At 34.8% G+C, this 21310-nt stretch overlaps 2 protein-coding genes across 2 annotated transcripts; one reads left to right on the top strand and one right to left on the bottom strand.

The window, feature by feature from the left end:
• Positions 1 to 438: 438 nt before the first annotated feature.
• LOC113275392 (zinc finger protein 830-like) lies at positions 439 to 3341 on the bottom strand. Its single transcript, XM_026524877.1, has 8 exons — positions 3207 to 3341; positions 2928 to 3020; positions 2253 to 2352; positions 1984 to 2119; positions 1504 to 1900; positions 1261 to 1336; positions 1105 to 1151; positions 439 to 986 (listed from the first exon to the last, which is right to left on the bottom strand). The coding sequence occupies exons 2-8, from the start codon at positions 3008 to 3010 to the stop codon at positions 809 to 811; spliced, it is 1017 nt and encodes a 338-aa protein (XP_026380662.1). The 5' UTR covers positions 3011 to 3020; positions 3207 to 3341; the 3' UTR covers positions 439 to 808.
• Positions 3342 to 5840: 2499 nt separating this feature from the next.
• On the top strand, positions 5841 to 8311 carry LOC113272480. Its single transcript, XM_026522307.1, has 3 exons — positions 5841 to 6595; positions 6955 to 7293; positions 7792 to 8311. Exons 1-3 carry the CDS (start codon positions 5841 to 5843, stop codon positions 8309 to 8311), a joined length of 1614 nt encoding a protein of 537 aa, XP_026378092.1.
• Positions 8312 to 21310: the final 12999 nt, after the last annotated feature.

Below are 21310 nucleotides of genomic sequence, written 5' to 3' on the forward strand. Positions count from 1 at the left end.
ATTATAAAAAGCTTGATTTTTCATACCTTCCCCGCGAGGGTAAACAAGCCAAGGTGCTTCCATTGGCAATGGTGGACGATGGGTTTCACTTTTTCTTTGCTCGTTGAATTTTGTTTGAGCAGTAGATGTAAGTTGGTAGTATGTATTTATAGTGCCAGGGATGGATTCGGAATCCCTTTTAGGAAAGAATTTGGTGTACCCCTTTTTGAAGAAACAACTTAATTAAAGATTCCAAATTTAGGTGTACAGAGTCGGACCTAGTTTTTAGTGAGAGGGGGTGATGAGGTTATGGCCAATTTGGGTCCGCCAAATTGTGCATGGTGCCGTTATTTGTAGAGAAAACAACCATGGAGATAAATACACGGCTCACTGGCTTATACCAGCTCTGTCCCGTTGTAGTGCCAACCCCTGCAAGACCCATGGCAAAATAGCAAAATATTTGTCGCAGAGAACTTATTAAATTTCCTTGAATTTTACTGTTATTTTTGCGCATTGGTAAAACAGTCCAAGTGTTATCACGAACGATCATTGTTTCTATATTAACAGTCGTGACCCGTGAAAACATTAAAACAGACAAACACAAGACGGTTCCTTTTTCTCTCTTTTTTAGGTACAACCATCTAATTTCTTGTTGGACCAGTACTACATAGTTCCAAATCTGCTGGTGTGGGGTTTAATAAGGGTTTTTACATCCAAATTTCTTTGTTTGAACATGAGCTACAGGAAGAAAGAAAACATGGCTTCCATGTGTAGATCAACTGCGATGTCAGGTGTAGTCCATTGCTGCCTTACGGAGCCAAAACATAGCTCAAAACCCTTGTTTTCTCCAATCAAGTACATCATCATCATCTGAGTCACTTGATGACTCATCAATGTCTTCATCACTTGAAGATTTGTCAGCACCTGAAGCTTTTGGCGTATTAAGCGTAGCAGCCTTCAACTCTAGTTGCTTTTTCTTTAACATTTCCACCCTCTCTCTATATTCCCTGCACAAAAAGAAAATAAACACACATTAATCCAACGCTCCAACTATACTGCCTTTACGAGCATGTAGCTAAAGATGCATGTAACTTGTGCGGCTTTGCCTCACAAGTCAAAACTTACTTTTGCGCCAAAGACTCCTCCCCTTCTCTAATCTCAGCTGCATCTATCTGCAGTAGGCATCACAGCACCAGGTTATTTCAATTTCCAACAAATTGTTTGTTATATTTTGCAACCTAAATCACACAATTGTACCCAACAAGAAAACTTGATACTCACCTCTTCTTCTACCATACGTTCATCCACTTCATGCACGTCCTCTTGAATCGACTTCTCAAATTCCTTTAACTTGTCCCTGTCAGATGTTAAGACGAGCTTCAAATTAGAAGACCTGAAAACCTAAACCCTTTATATCCAATTGATACACATTTAAGACAAATACTGTGGTCGGGCAGCTCTTCATAAAATAAACAACAAAAGTAGCAGTTCATAAAAAGAAGGTTTAAAGCTCTAGGAACCTACTCTGGATCAACTTTAACAGGCTGGATACCATGAGCTCGTAAATCAGCTTCCTTATCATCAAAAAAGCCCATGGGCAGAGCTCCCTTAACTTGCTTCACATCTGCATCGCCCATTTTTCGTTTTGCATGAACATTATCTGTCTTACGAGAAAACCCATCAGTGTGGGAACCTCTGTGCACAATTTCAGGATAGACTTTCGTTGTGTCAGCATCATCCTTATCAAAGAAATTTTCAGGAAGCGCTTTCTTCAATGGCTTAACTTCTGAACCCACGTGTCCACTTGTTTCACCATCCTTTTTGTCAAAAAAACCTTTAGGAAGAGTTCCCTTCGCTGCCTTAATTTCTCTTCTCCCTTCTGTATCAACTTCTCTAAAATGGGGGGATTCAGTACCCAACCCTATAATGTAGCAGTTAGTCAACTGTTCTCAATTATACAAGTGAAAAAAAAAATACATAAGGACATCCAAAGTTGGTTATTACCAGTTTTTTGTCTTTTCGGGTCATTCTTATCAAAAAAATCTTCTGGCAGAGAGGCTGCTGGAGTACGGGTTTTAGGAGTAGACCCTGGCGGTGGCATGGATTTTGCAGCTGCGGTAGCCCTGATATTCTTAATTTCCTGTGAGAATAAGACCTCTTTTTATCACACTGAACATTGAAATTAACTACTTATCAGAAGCACCAAAAGACATATCACTGAGAATCATATTATCATAGTAAGTGTCACCACTTTTGGGCAGTGTAAAACTCACCTCATGATGTTTACGAGAAGCTTGATGTGCAGCCCATTGGGACTCAGACTTTAAAACGACGTCGCAAACACGACAAACAGGTTGATCAGATTCATTGTACCTAGTCAAACACACAGGAGGAAATAAATTAGCTATCCTCAATTTCACAAAATCACTTAGTGTAATTGCCCTATTGACATTTGCATCTTTTATTTGGCAAATATAAGTATTCCTACATATCTTCCCACCATAAAAACATTAAAAAAATAAATGCTCATAGTACATCCTCGCAGTGCCAGTTACCAGTTGTTATATTTGACAAAATAATCGAACTAAAATGATCTCCATAACCTTGGGATTGTGTAAGTGTAACAATCACCACTGAGCCAAAAAGGAAAAGTAAGTGCTACAAAGCCTATTTGTTCAGTTACATATAACACCAACTTTTCCATGTAATCCAATATCTTTGGTTCCCTTCCACACCTATCTCTTTCTCTATATCTATTCAACCACTTGCTATCGCAGCAACAGTGTTAATTCCCGTTCATTGCATTACTAAGTTTTCATTTCCTAGTAATCTTACAAACAGAAAAGAATTATCCTCAACAAAAAAGCTTTTCCCTAGCTAGGATACAATTACTGAGGCTAAAACCTAGGTCACAAAAAATATATAACAACAGGAAAAGTTTTCATTACCTAACTAGTGCAGAATCAATGCGTTTATCCCGTTTTAGTGCAGCTTCTTTCAATTTAGATCGATATAATGCCTTGGAGCTCATTGTTTGATTCCTGTAATAACACAATTTGAAAACCATAAAAATCAATCAAATCACTCAAAAATAACACAAACTAAACCCTAATTCCTTAGCCTACAATGAACGGAGCCAATTTTGAGATTATCTCAGGCAGTATGGAAACTAAACCCTAACCAGTTCGAATTTTAACAGTGAAACGGGTGCGGGAGAGAAGACGTACCTGGTTTCGTACGATTCGATCCTCCTTCTGTACAAAGGGAAGATAGAGAAAAGGAAAACAAAATTTTTATACAGGCGTAAGGTGGTCTTTGCCTTTTTCTATTCCGGAAAATTGGAAGTAGTGGTTCCAACTTTTTGGTTCCAAGAAGTAGGGATTTACGAGCACCAAACCAACGCTTCCTTTAAACCAAGTACTATGGTGTCTTCTATCCCTTCCCTCATATGTAGGGAAAAAACTATCCACTATGGTCTCTCATATTATCCCTCACTTTCCCTACTCGGAGGATCACATCTGATCCGTTTTGTAGGAAAGGAAAATCACACGGCTACTCGATTGTCGTACTTTTTTAAGCTTTACGGATACTGAGTAGCCGTATTACCGTTGATACAGCTACTGAGTAGCCGTAGCATTTTACACGGCTACTAATAGCCATTTCGATAAAAATATTTGTTTGATCTTTTTTCGTTTACACCTTTCTCACACCCGATTCTAACCATCCATCATTAATAACGACTTTATCTTCTCCACCGTCGGATTCCAACGGTTATTTTTTCAAAATCCTATATAAATACCACTCTAATTCTCTACTCAAATCACACCAAATACTCTCTTCTACAATTATTTTTCTTCACTAAAATCCCTTAAAAAAAATTCTTCTTTAAGTAATAGTTTTAAAATTTGTTTTGCTGATCAGTGTCGGAGACTCAAAAGCAAAAAATGAAACATAGAACGAGATTTAGTACTTTGGAAGATCATCACATTGATACTCAGAAATGTGCTCTTGGTTATAGAAGTTGTGAAGATAAGAATAATTTCTGGGAAATCCTTTTTCAAAAATTTGTGGAAGGTTGTGGTGGCAATCAACACGACCGTACTGTAAAAAGCATTCGTAATCGGTTTAGCATAATCAAGAATGAAGTGGATAACATTTACGATTGTGTTGCAAGAACCGTTGCAAGTAATCCGGGCTTGGACTCTATTAACCGGGTATGTTATCTAAATATGTTCATTATAGTTGTTGTATATGTTGTTTGTAAATAGTTTAATTTATGCCATCTTATTTATGGTTTTTTTACATTGATGTAGGTGTTAATTGCGAGAAGCTTTCATGTTGAAATACACAAAAAATACTTTACTCGAAATGCTGAGTATGAACTGTTTAAAGATGTTCCAAGTGTACCAAATGTACAAGTAGGTGTAGCCGAAGATATGGATCAAGATTCTAATCCTCCGTCATCTCAATTTCATGGAGATTTCTCTAATATGTTTAGTACTCCAACCCCATCTTCTCAAAATCCACCTACAAGTCAATTCGTCGAGACTCCATTTGCAAATCGAATTCCAAACGCTTATAATGTCCCTAGCGGTATCCCTTTTTCATTAGGATATACCCCTAATACGAACCCAAGTACAATACCTGGAACGTCGTCAGGTGGATTTATAGAAGATAAACGCAAGTCGAGAGTAGCGAAAAAAGCCCAAATTAATAAAAAGGTCGCTGGGACAAGAAAACCCGCCACATCATCCTCGCAAGACTCCCAGATGAGCGACGCGGGCAGTAAACTTGTTGATTATCTAAAAGAATACCGAATTTTCCCGCCACAGCATAATAAAAAGAATATCATGTATCTGCAAGGGGTATCTCTGGGACAAACAAACCCGCCACACCATAGTATCTAAAAGAATATCATGTCTCTGCAAGGGGTATCTCTGATCATAGTTGCCTCATTGGTTCTGAATTAGATTTTCCCAAGCCAATAAATTCTCCATTCAAATTTCAAAAGATGTGGTTTACTCACCCAAATTTTATACAAATAGTTAAAGACTCATGAGAAGAAGATATTATAGGTAATGTTATTTCTATTTTCTTGAATAAGTTGAAATGATTGAAGATTATTCTTAAAAAGTGGAATTTGGAAATCTTTGGCAATGTACAAGAAAAGTTGAAACAAGCTGAAGTTAAAGTGATGGAAACTAATATCCTATATGATGAAGATCCTTCTAATTTAAAACTTCTTAATAAGTATGTGACTGCAAGAAGAGAAAGAGACTTAGATGCTCAAAATTTGCATACTTTTTTAAGTCAAAAATCCAGAGTTAATTGGATTAAATTTGGTGATGCCAACACTTCTTTTTTTCATACTACCATAAAGTTGAGGCGTTCTCAAAATTCAATCACAGAATTGGTAAATGATACTGGTAATGTGGTTACCAATCAAAAAGACATGGTAAACCACTTCAGTTCAAATTTCTCAGCTCAACCAGTACAAATTTCAGACACTATACTTGATGTTGTTCCCCATGTTGTTACACCTGAAGATAACACTTTTCTTTGAACAAGTTTCTACACAAGAAGAAATCAAAAAAGTTGTTTTTGATCTTAATCAAGATGGTGCACCTGGACCTGATGGCTATACGAGAATTTTCTATAGATAAGCTTGGGAAATCATTCATGAAGACCTTGTCAAACCTATTTAATACTGCTGGTATAACCATTTAATCCCTTCTGGTCTTAATTCAAATTTTCCTGTACTTATTCCCAAAGTAACTGGTGCAAAGAAGGCTAGTCAATTTAGACCCATTGGTATTAGTAATTTTTGCTTCAAAATCTTTACTAAGATTATCACCTTAAGAATGAATTCTATTATTCAAAAGATCATATCCCCTCAGCAATGTGCCTTCATCAAAGGGGGAAACATCCATGAACAGGTCTTGTTGGCATATGAGATGGTAAATGAAATGAATATAAAGAGGAGAGGAGGAAATGTGGGCCTTAAACTTGATATATCCCAAGCATATGACACTCTCAGCTGGAATTTCCTAACATCTACTATGAAGAAATATGGGTTTTCTGATAAATTTTGTCATTGGATTCATGTGCTGCTACAAACCACTAAGATCTCTATTATTCTCAATGGTGGACCTATTGGATACTTTGGTGTGGGTAGAGGAGTTATACAGGGGGACCCCTTATCCCGTATCATATACATCTTGGCAGCAGATACGCAAGATGGTAAAATTCAGCCTATGGTCATAAGAAGAGGTATTTATCCTTCTCATATTTTCTTTGCTGATGACATCTTCATCTTCTGTAATGGATGCAAAACAACTCTATTACATCTTAAAAACCTATTGTTAGAATACCAAAATGCTTCATGTCAAGTTGTTAGTGCTGATAAGAGTAAATGCTTTGTAGATGGCACTACTCCTACTAGACAAAATCAGATTGTTGAATTGATGAATATGAGATTATCTTCCTTCCCAGATAAATATCTAGGAGTAATCTTAGTTCAAGGAAAATTTAAGGCTGAACATTTATGGGCTTTTTTAGATATGCTTCAAAGAAGACTAGCTAGTTGGATTGGTCTTTGCCTAATTTCCAAGAAAGAGTTACACTCATAAAATTTGTGCTCAGTAGTATCCCCCTTTATAGTATGTCAATTTATAAATGGCATATGAAACTAATAGATGCCTGTGAAAGAATTCTAAGGAATTTTATTTGGAGTGGAAATGCTGAAGAAAGAAAATACATTTCCATTTTTTAGGATAAAGTTTGCTCACCACTAGAGGAAGGAGGCTTGGGTATTAGGAAACTTGAAGACATTAATAAATCTCTCTTGATTAAACTACTATGGAAAATTATTAATTCTGAAGAAGACTGGGCTAAATTCTTCCTAGCTAAATTTCAAGATCAGCATGGCAATTGGATTTCTTATTATAAGCAATCTTTTATATTGCCTGGCATTAGATGGGTTCTACAGGATTTTGAGAACAATTCAAGATGGATAGTAGGGAAGGGGGATAATATATCTGTATGGAAAGATCCATGGATATTGGAATCCAGTATATTGAGTCATTTTCCTACAACTGACAACATTCAACAACATATTAACATGAAAGTCAGTGAACTGATTCAGAATAATACTTGGGTGATACCTGAGGAAATACTGACTTTTATCAATATAGATGACCTTCCTCCTCTCTCTCTGAAAGAAGACAAACTAATATGGATTGGAAATCAAAATGGGGAATTCACAGTTTCATGTGCAGTAAATGCTGTCAGGACAAAACAACCAAAAATGAAGTGGTATAAGGAAATCTGGAAATCATGTATCCATCCTTCAACTTCAGGGAATGTGCGGAAAATTAGTAGAGGAGCTTGTAATACATATGAAAATGCTTAAATAAAAGGGAATGTCTATTGCTTCCGGATGCTATTTGTGCAACAAGGAACAAGATTCTATGAATCATTTGCTGTGGGAATGTAATTGTGGACAAATTTTGTGGAGTTGGATTGGGGGTATTTTTGCTTTCAAGAATCCAAAATCCTTTGAAGACATCATGAATATCTGTAAAAAAAGGTAGCTATGTGGTTCAAGAATTATGGTACATTGCTACCTCCAACATTGTGTTGGCAATCTGGTTTGCAAGGAACACAGTTTTCTTTGAAAATTTGAAGACGTAGCTACATCAAAAAAGGGAATCTCCAGGATGTGATCCATGAATGTGAAGCTAGATTGAAAGGTTATATGTTTAACTCTTCCTATGATCTCCAAATTCTTAAAACTTTTGATATCAAGTGCAGGAAAGTAAAAACTGTAAGAGCTATTGAATGTTTTTTCTATCTGCCTGAAGATGGAATTACTCTGCTTTGTTGTGACGGGGCTTCAAGGGGAAATCCTTGCTATTCAGGGTATGGTTTTATAGCAAGAGATAGCTCTGGAAACTTTCTTACAGCAGAATCTGGTGGCCTGGGCATTACCACAAACTTTGTTGCAGAGATACTGGGTACTATCAGTGCTTTAGAATGGGCATTAATACACCTCAAAGATAAGTTGATTATTAACTCTGATTCTACTGCAGCTATTAATGCTTTCATGAAGAATAACCTCCCCTTGTTTGTACTGAGCAGATGGCAAATAATATGCAACAAGGTAAAATCTATCCATTTTAATCATGTATATAGAGAAATAAACTTCTCTGCAAATTTCTTTTCTAAGAAAGGAGTATATCTAGATAAGGGGAAATCTGTAAAATTTGCTACTAGACCTCCAAACATGCTCAAAATGGAGTTCCCTGGTACTCCATACTACATATTTGCTTGAATGGTTTTCCTGTAGTTTTCTACTTCTTTTCAATACTGAACTGCCTGAGACATGTGGTCCATTTTTTGCAGGAAATTTTCCATTTATTTTGTATTCTTTTGTACCATGTTTGGTTATTAATAAGATTTTTTGTTTTCTCAAAAAAAAAAAAAAAACAAAACAAAAACGAATGACAGTCGCACCTCATCAGCAACAACAAAACCAAATTATGATAAAGGTGGTTAGAGACAACACAACAACAAATTGAAGCTTCTCGAGAGAAAGAAGAAAGGGAAATAATGCAAATTGATCTCGAAAAGCTGGCTCCAAATGCAGAAAAGTACTTTGAACTAAAACTGAATGCCATATTGGCCAGGCAGTTGGAGAGGCAACAACATAATCAATTCAAATTTTAATAGCTTAGTTTAAGTGTTTTTTTTTTTTTAAGTAAAGTCGTGTCTCAGTTTCGGTAATGTAGTTTCATTTTTCTCGGTAACATTAATTTATATATTTCTAATTACGATAATTTGAATTATATTTTCTTATACCAACGGATCTTTAGTAACGTCTAATTTCAAGCGACTATATCCCAACGGCTAGTTTATAACTGCTACTTTATAACAGCTAAATTTGACGGATATTATAAATTGTGTTATCTATCTCCAAATAATAAACACCTATTTTCATACACTTTGCAAAACTTCTCACGTATTTGAATACCTCTCTCATAACTCTTTATACGAACACAACCATGGTATCATTTGATTCAATTGAAGATTTGACAATCATCAAAGCATGGTACATAGAAACTCGAGTAGTAGATCTCTCCCCTGTAATGGCAGAGCCCAAAACCTTTTGGGCGAAGATATATAACCAATATAGACAAGATTATGGGAATCCAAAGAGAAGAAGTCATCAACAAATTCATGATAGATACCAGATTATCTAAAAAGCCATTTGTGATTTTATATCTATTCAACAACAGATCTTCGATGCCATCCATATTAACCTGTCCCCTCAACAATTTGTAAGTATTTTAGAATTGCTTTCGTACAAAGCTAAATTGATTGATTTTAAATTACAACAATAAGTATATTGCGTTGTGTTATTGTAGCGCGAAGTCGTTAAAGCGCGTTATTTTGAGGAAAAGAGTGAACCATTCATATTTGATGAAAGCTATAATTTCATGGTATCCAAAATCCCAGAGTATCAATCGCCGGACAATTCGTCTGCTTCATCCTGTGAAGATTGAAAGTATAAAAAATGTTTGTGTAAATTTTGTGGGTAAATCTCTGTGTAAACCCTCACAAGACTATAACTCGTCCAATAGGGTCACCTAGGGGTTTAAAGGCTTGTTGCACGTGCTAAGTGCAATCGTGATTACTACGACAAGTGATTTGGTTTTTTATTCAATAGTTCTGAACTTGTTATCTATTTTGTGGAATTTAAGTTTTGTTTATGTTAAACTTTAATTAAATAAAATATAGAACATCATATTATATATAGATTGCAAGAAGACTTAAAGATAAAAGATTACATTAACTTAAGATAAAATATACAAATATAATCATTCTTTAGGATTGTTGTTCTGAAGACTTGATTAACATCTGATGCAGAAATACACACACAAAGACAGAAAACCACATAAATATAAGATAGAACATTCAAATATAATCATTCTTCAGGATTGATAATCCGGAGACTTGATTAACATCTGATGCATAAATACACACACAAAGACAGAAAACCACATAAATATAAGATAAAACATTCAAATATAATCATTCTTCAGGATTGATATTCCTAAGACTTGATTAACATCTGATGCAGAAACACACACACAAAGACAGAAAATTGAATCAAACCCACAGTCGTCTACAAGTTGTCTAGCATGTGGAAATCTACAAACTGCGGTATACATTTCATGAAGTTGACTTACACTACTTCGATGTTTCAGAGATTTCTGCCTCTTATCTGACGAGATAGGTGTTAGAGCACTGCTCGGTCGAACTCGCATGCGTTGCTATCTCAAGCATGTTTGTCAATGTTAGTGATCAAAACTATAAGTCTCGATTTCTAGTCTACTACAGCTAAGTCTAGGACTAGGATAAAAAGTGTAGTTGAGATCAAGAACTCCATGGAGATCATCATACAAGACGAAGAACTACTCAAGGAACTGGTGGAAATTCATCGACTAAAAGGTATGTGGAGAGTTGAACTTATCTATCACTCAAAAGTCTATCTACTCTATCTCCTATCTTGAGACAAAAGTCGTTTTGCTATATATACTTTGAATATACACATTTGTTATTTCGAGCCGAGTTTTTCTCGCATATCTATTTCTCAAAATATGTGTTAGTAAGCTTTTGCTGGCCAAGTTCATCTTTACCTAGTGACGAAAGTCATATTATGTTTCAATCACTTTGAAAATGGCTTTGACGAAAAATGGTTTGTGAATAACAACTATATAACGTCCTCTAAGAATGTTTCAACGATTGAAATGAGAGTTTAAAATATATAAGCATTGTGTGGCAACACATATATGTATAAGTCCTTATTCCTTGAACCAAAGTATGCGTACTTTGTTGATCAGGAAAACCGGAACAAGATCTATGAACTCAGTCCGTGAACTGGCGGTGTTCTCATCCCGAGAAAATCTGGTGGAGTTTTTGAACTCCTTCCGGGAACTTAAGTCTGCGAACCTAGTCCGCGTACTTGAGTTGATTATTTCTAAAGACGATTACTTATGAACTTATACTTATATAAATTAAGGAATGCAAGTTTGCAAACCATGGCTATAAAGTTCATGAATCGATTCGAGTGAATCAAAGCGTTTTTGCTTCGATTGTGTCTTGTATACTTCTATAAGATCTAAGCAATTGAACAACTCTCTCACTAGTTCATTTGAGTCATTTGAACTAGTTATGGGGAAGAAGAATATGGTTGATATGAAAGTGCTCATATGGCTAACCATTTGGTTAACTATTGTTGATCCAAAAAATGTACATGTTTGGATACGGTTAGATAAACCTAAAACCGTGCATTTCATTTGTGTGTAACAAGCTAAGTTTTCGATCCAACGGTTGAAATATATTAGCTTGAATCTAATAAGGTTTTCATCTAACTATGAATATTGAATGCTTTATTACTAAGCTAACATTGATTGCAAACCCTGATTTGAAAGACTATATAAGGGAGAACTCTAGCAACTGGGAAACCTAATCCCCACACCTCATGTGTGATACTAGTTGTATTAGCTAGAGTCGATTCTCCTTTAACCTTAGGTTTCTTCTTAAAAACCAGGTTAACGACTTAAAGACTTCATTAGGACTTTGAAGCCAGACCGATACTACTTTCTCGTAGTTGTGTGATTTGATCTTACTGTTTCTATCATACGAGTACAATCGCAAAGATTGGCTTGAGATTGATATCTCCGATAGGAAAGATATAAAAGTAGTCACAAACATCTTCGTCTCATCGTTTGTGATTCCACAATATCTTCTTTATCCGCGTCGATTAAGATTTTTGTGAGGTGATTGTTAATACTGAGCTGTTCTTCGGGAATATAAGTCTGGTTTATCAATTGGTTCCTGATCACCTTGATTTATCAAAAAACGGAACAAAACTCGTAGGTATGTCTGTAGGAGACAGATTTATTTATTATCGTAGACTTTTCTGTGTGATACAGGTTTGTTTATTAAAGTCTTTGACTTTGGGTCATAGCAACTCTTAGTTGTGGGTGAGATCAGCTAAGGGAATCAAGTGCGTAGTATCCTGCTAGAATCAGAGGCGTAAGGAGCATAAATGTACCTTGTATCAGTGTGATATTGATTGGGGTTCAACTACAGTCCAGACGGAAGTTATTTTGTAGTAGGCTAGTGTCTGTAGCGGCTTAATACAACATGTGTTCTATCTGGACTAGGTCCCGGGTTTTTCTGCATTTGCGGTTTCCTTATTAACAAAATTCTGGTATCTGTGTTATTTCTATTCCGCATTATATTTTGTTATATAATTTAAATATCACAGGTTGTGCGTTTGAATCAATCAATTAGAATATCCAAGCTTTGGTTGTTGATTTACATTGATTGATACTTGAACATTGGTCTTTCGTACCGTTCAAGTGATTTCTATTGTATTCAATTAGACTCGCAAATTTCTATTTGCTTGAGTAAGAATTGAATCGAGAAAGAGAGATATAACTCCTTGATATACTTTATTAAGATTGAGTCTAGTTGATTCTCTTGAAAGTATATTGGAGTTAGTCCATACAGATTGCTAAGCGAAATATTGGGTGTGGTTGTTGTACCGCCGCTTTTTCAATAGGGACTTTCAGTTTATGATCACTATGTTCTTTTGAAGAAACTGGAATTCTATCATTCATAATTCGTTGAAAATCATCGGAGTACATCTACAACACACATGTACACAAAATCATCACAAAAAAATCCATTTTATGAAAAAATTCTACAATGGATATTTATTGTACAAGGCCAACAAAAAAATTAGCCACATTATCTATCAAACTACAACAAAATAATAAATCAATCCTAAATTATCCATCCAAATACAATCTCTCTTCCAACAATCTTCATTTAATCATCCATCAATCCACAATTATCAATAACAATACCATATCTAAATCAAAACCATTCATAAAAAACAACCTCTTTGATTCAATCAACAAAATATTATAAATTCATCAACAATATCTCAGACTATCAAACAACATACAAGTACACATTATAATCAACCTAACATCTCCAATTAAATCATAATCAAACTCAAATTAAATTTAAACCCTAAAATTTGAAACACTCACCTTGGAGGATGTTGTTGATGAAACACGAAATTGAAAAAGGAAAATACTTCAGCGGATACTAATGAACAAACCCATTGAATTTTTAGCTCTTGAATCGCACCAGAGAGTCTTCAAATCGAAAGGGGTTGTGGAGAGGAGAAAAATCAAGAAGAAGAAGGAATAAGAAGAAGAAGAAATGGCCGAGGGAGGTCGCTCTTGAGGACTTAAACGTATGATACGGCTACCGAGTAGATGTATCATGTAGGGAAAAGAGGGAACCATAGTGAGGTTTCCTTCCTTGTGCTATCCCTTCCTTACATATGAGGGATAGGAAAGGGATACCAAGCACCGTAGTGCTTGGCCTTGGCAAGGTTTTCCCTAGAGATCTTAATATAAGCGGGAAGGCCTATGATAGCCATAAATCAAGGGATTAGGCTGGTTCCTATGCAAGGTGGCCATAGTTCTCCATTTGCATCGCACCACTATGAGAATGGTTCAGCGCAATACTTTCTATCGAGTGACGGTGTCTATAACGTCAGCGATAAAGAATCCACCGCTGGCATGATAGTCACACTGTTGTGATTTTCGAATTTAATTTTTACCCCAAAATTTTACACAATTTTTTTCTCTCTTTATCTTACTCAATCTAAAAGTTTTCTCAAATGTTTGGAAAAGGCAAAAATTCAAACTCAACTTGAGTTTTCTAGAGTAATACTTGAAGCTGCTGTAACAAGATATGTGATAGTTGTAAATAAATCCCCACGATTATGATGTGGTCAGGACACATACTTGAAGTATATGGCTCCTCTTAGATTTTGTACACATCATGTAAATTAGTCGCAAGTTAAAAAAAATCCAATTTTTTCTCTCAAAAATACGTATAACTGTTGTAATTAGTTTTCCCTGCAAAATAGTCGCCTCTAAATCCTCGTAAAAAGAAAAAAAAACAATTTTAAAAACGTGTCAAAAATAGGTAAAAAGCAAAGAAATCTTCAAGTCTTTGATATTAACCAATCCAAACATGCAGTTAAACGGAAAAGAATAGTTCAAGAAAACTGAAAATAAAGGTAAAGACAAAGTAAATTTGAAAGTTAACCATACTAGTAAGAAGAGCAAAGGAAACTCTCCTCAAAAGCACATGTATTCAAATGAAGAAAAGCATGAGGTCAAAAATTTTCAGAGATTTTTATTGAAGACTTTATTTATGTTCTTATTGTCCAACTTTATATCTTGTAAAATGGCTCGGTACTATCGGTTAATTTGAAGTACATATATTATGTAAAAAGGCGCAGTTGTCAATGAATTCGAAAATTTGACTTAAAACAAGAAGTATTGTTAAAATTAGACTTATATTTTTAATTCATCGATACTTAATTAAATTAAGAAAAATTAAAACTTACATTTAGACTAAAGTTGAGAATTAAAAAATTAATTAAATAAACATAACTAAAAGTAGCAAGGCTGGATTATATTTGGGAAAGACCTTTAATATCTCATAACAACTTTTATATTGGAAATCTTTTCTGTTCATGTGGAGTTATTCCGTCTGACACCTTTGTTAAAGGTCCCTCAGAATTTCACCACTTCTTATGTTTCGATCGGCGCGCATTACCTGCGCAGCATACAACGTTACTTCTTTATTGATTACAATGAAGCTACCACTCAACCCGCTCGCATCATGATAGAGGTTCATTGTTGAAATTTCTGAAATATATTTTTCCACAGACCGAAATCTTGTTGTTGTGTATCATTGATACAATCTTGGATAACATAAACATAACCCTGGAAAATACTTTCATCTTCGGGTGACAGTATATGTTGGAACCCAGTTTTTTTTTTTTTTTTTTTCCGATTTTGTACATTGGCCCAGTCAGCACATCTTTGATTTTCGTCGGCAGGTTGGTTTTCTATGAATTCAACCATGATGGTATTCACATGACGAAAAAAATTAGAAGAATGTTGAGAGGTATGGAAAAGGTGTGAAATTATGAGAAGTGTGGAAGAGATGTGAGTTGAAATAAGTTTGGAATTGAGTATTTATAGAGGGATGAAATTGTGACCATTGGATGATGAACTACAGAACGATAATATCAGCATTCGAGTGATAGTCTTAATAGAGCTTGTGTTGTGCTAACTAGCGAGCAATATTGATATCACCGGGTGTTGGAGTATCCATTGCAACCGGCTAAGTAGTGCATACCACTTAGACATATATGTTTTCCACTTTGCCATACCTATACTGGGTGCAAAAGTGGCAAACTATGGCACTTTGCATGCCCATATGAACCAGCATTATAAGATTAGGTATTCAGACTATACATAGAAGAGTAATATCCACTAAGTATTATTTTATTTATTTATTGTTTTTTTTCTTGTTTTTTGGATAAGCAGGAAGGCATGGTAGCCTTGGAGTAAAGGTTATGTGATATAATGTTCAGGCTATACGAAGGAGTATAATATCCAATATGAGAAGTATAAAGGGATATGGGATGAGGCCCTAGTTGTATAACTAAATTAAAGAGAATTCACTGGCACAAAGGAGACTGTTACTTACACTGAGGTAATCATATGGCAATGAACAAGTTGCTGGAAATTCTGATATTATTACTGGAAGATGCTAGAACCCAAGTTGTTCTCTCCAACCAGGTTCACACAGTCTATGTATCTCTTTCTTATAATTGAATATTTTTTACTCTACACAATTTTATTACTTTTCTGTTTTTTTCTCATTTGTGTTGCATTTGCAATATTTTCTAGAGTTCTTCTAAATTTCCTTTATTATAGATTTAGTCTCTGTATTACTATATCATATTCATCTCCTTTCGATATGAAACTTTTATCATGGAATATGCAGAAGATTGGGCCACTAATCACTAGAAATCATTTGAGACACTTGTTAAAACAACACAATTTTCCTCATGTATTTTTTCTAGCAGAAACAAAGTTTAATCTAAAGACATGGAAAAGTTAGCTAGGAAACTAGGATTCTCCGAAAAAATTTATGTGCCTAGAGTAGGTCTGTCGAATGGAATGATGATTTCTTGGAATAATAATGTTATAATGATCTGCATCTCTTTACACAATTAGCTAGTGTTATTTGAAGGAATTGATAATTTTGTTAATTTATGGAATGTTTTATGTATGTATGGAGCCCTTTCTACTCCAGAGAAACATTTTCAATAGGATGTTATTAGTTCCTTTGGTCTTAGAAACAATAATCCTTCGGTTATCGTAGGAGACCTTAACTTCATTCTTCATGTAAATTTAAAGGAATGAGGAGATAATAATTAACTCCAGTGCTACTTAAATATAATCCATTATATTATGCAAAACTTATTATAGTTCAAGGAGTTAAAAGGCTAGGTAGTCTAATTCTCGGAAAGGAACCTGATTTCTTGAACCTAATAGGGAAAATCAACTCTGTGTAACTCTGATTTGATTCTTAGGAATCCAATCCTCTCCAAAATAATATATTTCCATTGGACTGGTCTAATAGTGAAATTAAATTGAATTCTGGGATAAAAAAAGTAATTGAATTAACAAATTGGATTACCCCATAATTGAATTCATAGGTTCTAATTCTTCAACCAAACTAGGTATTAGAGTGTATCTCGGTTGAACCCACCAAGCGTTGGTATGTCAAGTTTGGTTGTCATATTTTAGTATCAAAACTCATATAGAGTCGCTTGATTAATTACTAGAGTCAACTTCGTTTAGGTTATACTAGAAAGTTTAGGAATGTTGAGATTTACAAGTATTACTCTGAAGACCTGAAGAATGTGAAAAAGTAACGACTATAACAAAGATATCATCCTTTCACTTGAGGTTAGTAATACTGACTTGAACTGTTTATATTCCTAACGTATCTTTCAGGCGCTCTATATTGAAAACATAACATGCAAAGCTATATTTATGAAACTCTATTATTAGACTTGGTCATAATAGTATGATCAAAATGTCAAGAAATCATATTGAATTACGAAGTATAACGGTTATCTTTTGAACTTCGTAAATACGACATCAACATAATCTATGTATTTAGTTACTTTTTTTAGAGCAATGCTCGGTTGAACCCACTAGCGTTGGTATGTCAAGTTAGTTGTCAATTTTAGTTGCCAAAATACATTCTTGATTTAGTATACTAAAGATAGTTTCGGACTAGATTAGGTCTACGAAGAGCTATTCTTGAAGGATGAAGACTGAAGATTACAGGAAGACATCGGACTTCATCAACAAAGGTATGTGGTGCTTGATTTCATTTGGATTCTTGTTCAATTATACCTTTCTAATCTACCGAAACAAATGCTCACTCTATGGAACAATTTCTATGACGGTTAATGTACATTAGTGATTTATTAAAGTAACAGTTTTAAGTATTGCTGAAACTATTACAGTTCGTTATTAGGCATGGACTGTTTGTAACGGTTCACGGACTTGAGCCCAATTACGTGACTAGAAGTCTTTTTTGGTCAAGTTGGTGATGTTTTCTTATCTAGGCAAGTTGGCTATTAATCCAAACATATTTTATTACCATATTGAAGTGTTTGTGATTCCTTCCTAAGTTAAAATGTGATTTATTCACATAAAATAGAATATTTGCTAATTAATTATTTATTTAATTATGTTGGAAAGAATTGTAACTTAGGAAAGACTTCCAAAATTAGGAAAGTATTGAAAAAGGAAAATAGCTTAGCGTAGCTTCCAAGTTACCTTTCACTATAAATAAAGGGTTCATGAGTGCTACACGTTTTTTATCCCTTTTGGAAAGTTGGTGTAAGCTTCATAAGGTTGTTTTCCATGTCTTATGTTCTTCATGAACAAGAGTGAGATAAAAGTCTTTGTTTTGGGGATCACAAAGCGAAGTTGAGTTTAATCTTCGTGATTGATTATACAACTTGTAATCTAGGTTTTTCACCTCTTGTCTATTCTAAGGTTTTCTCTTTTGATATAAAACCATTCAAGAGTTATTGATCATAAACCCTAGGTTTTGATAGATTTCAGTTTCCGATCGTATACCAACACTTGTTAGTCGAAATCGGAAGCTAGAAAGAAAACTTCGATTAAGGTATCTCGTAAAAAAACCTTAAGAAGTTTTAAACAAGATATCTCTAGATTTATTCTAGTTATTCTTGTTGTAGAATCATTAGGTTTCTCTTCATTTATTGAAGAGTATAATGATCCCTAATCTACAAGTTTGTTTGATATTACTTTTACCTAATAATTGTTTTTATCAAAATAAACACAAGATTTCCAAAACCTTTATTTACATCTAAAGAGAAATCAAATCGGTGCTTTGTGCAAACAAAAGATCGAATCGTATCAATCGTGTTGTTGTATCTTCTATAGAGATCCTTGGGTTCTGCTAGAAGATTTACGAGAAGAATTCCTAAAGACAATCGGTGTTGTGCTAGGAGTTTTATTAGTGCTGAAGCATGTATTACATCTAGTCCGAATAGGTAGTAGGAAATTGGTGTAACAGATTATAATCAATGTGCGTTTATTCTGGACTAGGTCCCGGGGTTTTTCTGTATTTGCGGTTTCCTCGTTAACAAAATTTCTGGTGTCTGTGTTATTTCTTTTCCACATTATATTGCTTATCTTTATAATTGAAATATCACAGGTTGTGCGTAAGTTCAATCAATTGGGAATCCAAACTTGGTTGTTGATTAAATTGATTGACAATTGGATATTGATATTTGATACCGTCCAAGTTATTTCTTATATTCAATCGGCTCGCAAATTCCTATTTTTTTTTATTGCAGATTGAATTGAGAAATAGAGATATAACTGTTTGATATACTTTAATTTTCTCAAGATTGAGTCTGACTGTCTAGTTGATTCTCTTGAAAGTATATTAGAGTAAGTCCTCTCAGATTGCCAAACGAATTTGTTGGGTGTGGTTGTTGTACACCTGCATTTTCAATTGGTATCAGAGTAGGCAAATACGCTAAGACCTCATAAGTCTGTGTTTGTAGCAATCTGATTCTATGGACAGAAGTGCTATCTCTATACACGTACCACCAGTCTTCGATGGCACGAACTATTTATGGTGGAAAATTGTTATGCGTGCTTTTATACAAGCGTGAGATTTTCAATCATGGGTTCGTATTGTTAATGGCCATGATCCTCCATTAGTTACAGTAGACGGTGTAACTATTGCAAAGGATATTGGTGATTATGATAAACTTGAGATTCTTGCTGCAATGCAAAATTTTGACGGATTAAATTCTATCATCCATGCCATTACCCCAGATCTTCAGCACCATGTTACTACATGTAATAAGTCTAAAGATGCTAGGGATATCTTAGAAACCGTATTCGAAGGGGATGCCGCAGAGAAAGAAGCAAGGCTTCAAAATCTAGCTTCTGACTGGGAAAACCTTCGCATGTCTGATGATGAAACCTTTGATGAGTTTAACCAAAGACTTTCTCAAATAGTTAACTCCTCATATTCATTACGAAGAACTTTTCCGGAGAAAGTTATTGTGTGAAAAATTCTCAGGTCTCTACCATCAAGATACGAGTCTAAGAAACATGCCATTGAAGAAGCAAACGATCTTTATACACTCTCCAGAAATACTCTTGCTGGAAAGTTAAAGATCTTTGATAATGAACACGCATCTAGAAAAGAGGTGATTTCTCTTAAAGCTGCAAACAATTCTGAATCCTCTAAGGATAAATCTGGTTCGCCAGATACTAAGGATGTTATTACTCCACGAAAATTTAGAAAACTCTTGAGAGACAGGAAAAAGAGTTTTTCTAAAGTTACAACATCTCCTAATGATGATGTACAATGCTATAACTGTCGTGGTTTCGAGCACTTGTCTTCAGTATGTCCTAACTGGAGCCGTAGACAATCGGCATATGCAACATCTTTGCCTACTCTTGATGATGGACCCGAATATTATGATCACCAATAGTACGCAGGCGAGGTTGCATTATCTTATGAAAAAAATTCTTTTGGATACTGATTCTGATTCTGTTGAAGAAGTGTTCCATAAAGATCCAGTTGCAAATAATCTTCTTAAGAAATGTCATCCGAAACTCTCGGAAGCTGAAAGCACAATACTCAGTGAGAAAGATAGATACGACATACTTCGTTGTCAGAATAAAGACTTGCAAGACCAACTTGATTCTATTGGTGCAAGAGATTATCTCAACGAAATACGAATGCTTAAGAAAAAATTGCCGGAAGTCGAGATCGGGAAAATATTCTTCAAGCAAAGCTAGATAACTTGGAGAACATTGAGATGAACTTGTTATTTGATTCAGAACGAGAAGATCTCAAAGTTCAATGTGAATCATCCAAGAATGATCTAGTTATTGCGCTCGAAAAGGTCAAAAGGTTGGAAGAAGAAAACTCGAGCTTAAAAGAGAGTTTGTCTAGAAATAACAGCTCAGAAAAATTAACCTCGATATTGGGAGCATGTAGAATTCATCGTGATACACGAGGATTGGGCTATGACGGAATACACGCTCCTGGTATTAGCAAAGAGGTAAAATTTGTCAGAGCTAAAGTTTCTTCTAAACCAAAACCTTCCATGGTTGAAAAAAGTGAAGGATCTCTAACTTCCGAGTTATGAGTGATTTATTAAAGTAACAGTTTTAAGTGTTAATGAAACTATTACAGTTCATTAGTAGGCATGGACTGTTTGTAACAGTTCATGGACTTGAGCCCAATTACGTGACTAGAAGTCTTTTTTGGTCAAGTTGGTGATGTTTCCTTATCTAGGAAAGCTGGATATTAATCCAAACATATTTGATTACCATATTAAAGTGTTTATGATTTCTTCCTAAGTTAAAATGTGATTTATTCACATAAATACAATATTTGCTAATTAATTATTTATTTAATTATGTTGGCAAGAATTGTAACTTAGCAAAGACTCCCAAAATTAGGAAAGTCTTGAAAAAAGAAAATAGCTTTGCGTAGCTTCCAAGTTACCTTTCACTATAAATAAAGGGTTCATGAGTGCTACACTTTTTTTATCCCTTTTGGAAAATTGGTGTAAGCTTCATAAGGTTGTTTTCCATGTCTTATGTTCTTCATGAACAAGAGTGAGATAAAAGTCTTTGTTTTGGGGATCACAAAGCTAAGTTGGGTTTAATCTTCGTGATTGATTATACAACTTGTAATCTAGGTTTTTCACCTCTTGTCTATTCTAAGGTTTTCTCTTCTGATATAGAATCATTCAAGAGTTGTTGATCATAAACCCTAGGTT

This window comes from Papaver somniferum, chromosome 4 (genome assembly GCF_003573695.1).
Source record: "Papaver somniferum cultivar HN1 chromosome 4, ASM357369v1, whole genome shotgun sequence".
In the NCBI taxonomy this organism is placed as follows: Eukaryota; Viridiplantae; Streptophyta; class Magnoliopsida; order Ranunculales; family Papaveraceae; genus Papaver; species Papaver somniferum.